This window comes from Cryptosporidium hominis (genome assembly GCF_000006425.1).
Source record: "Cryptosporidium hominis TU502 chromosome 5 CHRO015130, whole genome shotgun sequence".
NCBI classification, from domain to species: Eukaryota; Apicomplexa; class Conoidasida; order Eucoccidiorida; family Cryptosporidiidae; genus Cryptosporidium; species Cryptosporidium hominis.
This window is the reverse complement of record NW_666677.1, coordinates 1-2,004: the sequence shown is the minus strand read 5'-3', so window position 1 is coordinate 2,004 and position 2,004 is coordinate 1. Positions and strand designations below refer to the sequence as shown.

Here is a 2,004-nt window from a genome sequence, read left to right as displayed (position 1 = left end):
ATTCCATTATGGGAAAAGGTTAGAATCCCATTCAAAAAAATTATGAGTGCAATTTGAATTTACCAAAAGAATGGAAATATTTGAATAGTAAATTTCCAAATGAATGTAAATTAGGATCAAGAATAGGTGATTGTCATAAAAGTTAAGGGAATGAAATAAAATGTGGTAGAAAGCAAGATGTTGGATGTATGATTGATTTATTTTTAACAAATAACTTTATTAAACCAATAAATATAGAGAAGATATCGATACATTTTAATCAAATTTCTTTATTATTAATGCATGGTATAAATAAATATACAAAAGATTGGAATAAAGAAAGTGTAGAATCAATACGTGATATAATATCAAATTTAGTTTCAAGTAAAGATTTAAATTTTTATTTAGAAAATGGAGTGAATGGAATATTAAAGGATAGATTGTCATTATTTATGGATGAATATTTAAAATATAGCAATGATGATGTATTGGAAGAAGCAAAAGAATTATTTTCATATTCAGGAATATGGTTAGATACGCATTCAATACCATTGTTATGGAGATTAGCAATGTTTAGAATTGAGGATATACCATTATTTATAAGTAATTCAGATTTATTTAGTCGTATTTTTAAGAATAATATGTCATTATCATCAAATAGATCATTTAGAATAAAATTGAATAAGAATAGCAATATTTCAACAGAAGATCACTCTTTGAGGGATAAGTATGAAATTTCAACAAGTATTCCACTATATTGTCCTTTAGCTATTGGATACTTTTGGATTGATAAATTTATGTGGCAAATGTATAGATTTCCAGGATCTAATTTACAAACTATTTCACCTATTTCAGAATAGAATAATTATATGATTAAAGTTAATCGTAGAAAATAATAATTTAGTGATTAATTATATGTTGAAAATAATATAAATATAGAGATCTAAATATTATTAAATTTTGAATTATTAATTTACTAGTTTTTCTTTTCATTAATTGCTAATTTAATTACAATTTTACTTGATATTTATTGACAAGAATGAATTAAATGAAGAATTCGAATTTGCCGCCAAACGTGTTAAATAATTTTTAAGAGAAAATGTCATGTTAAAAAAGAGGCGGTAAAAATAGAGGGAATATGAAATTAAATATAGTGATATTAATAATTAGGTAATGTAATTATAATTCGAGTATAAGCAAAAATATAATTAAATTGAAAAAAAATTGTAAAATAACTGTTGATAAATTAAAAGGGTTTAGATATATATATATTTTTTTAATAAAGAAAAATAAAATTGACTAATTTTAGAAATATTAAAACGTGAACAATGAAGAAGGTTTCTACAATATTTTCGGCAATTATTATATCGTTAATCGCAATAGGGGTTGGATTAGTTAAATTTAATTACTTAAATATTAGTGAATATGGATTTTTAGAAAAATTAATAACCCCTCAAAATGAAATACCCGATGATGTAGGCCCAAAAACTATGACAATTCAATATTGTGATACATGTGGTACACGTAATTTATATCAACAAGTACAAAGTTATTTAAGTTCAAGAGTAACTGATCCAGATTTTCAATTAATAGCAGTTAAATATAAACCATCACCATTATATCAAGGATTGAGTTATGCAATAACAGCAAGCCAAGTTGGCTTGGGATTAAGTGCATTTTTATTCCCATCATTATTTACTCCAACAGATCAACAGGGTCAACCACAGGGTGGCCCAAGAACTCATTTAATGATGTTGATATTTTTTGGAGGAAATATTTTAAGAGGTTTATTTACTAATTCAAATGCATTTGAAATTTATTTAGGTAAAGATTTAGTTTACTCAGCAATTCAGAATAATAGTTCTGGTTATGCCACACCACCAACATTAGAGCAAGTCGTTACAATATTAAATGAGCATGGAATTAGTGTATTAGAAACTTTGACTGAATAAGAAAGCCCATTAAAAATATATATTTTTATTAGCATTAATTAATTGTTAATTCAAATTATGTTAATTATTTGTC

General features: G+C 24.5%; 2 protein-coding genes across 2 annotated transcripts; both read left to right on the top strand.

Moving 5' to 3' along the window:
* Nucleotides 1-188: 188 nt before the first annotated feature.
* Nucleotides 189-839, top strand: Chro.50379 (hypothetical protein). The annotated part of the gene is made up of 1 exon (XM_660006.1): nucleotides 189-839. The coding sequence occupies one exon, from the start codon at nucleotides 189-191 to the stop codon at nucleotides 837-839; it is 651 nt and encodes a 216-aa protein (XP_665098.1).
* A 468-nt stretch (nucleotides 840-1,307) lies between these two features.
* On the top strand, nucleotides 1,308-1,931 carry Chro.50378 (CG3887-PA). The annotated part of the gene is made up of 1 exon (XM_660005.1): nucleotides 1,308-1,931. One exon carries the CDS (start codon nucleotides 1,308-1,310, stop codon nucleotides 1,929-1,931), a length of 624 nt encoding a protein of 207 aa, XP_665097.1.
* Nucleotides 1,932-2,004: the final 73 nt, after the last annotated feature.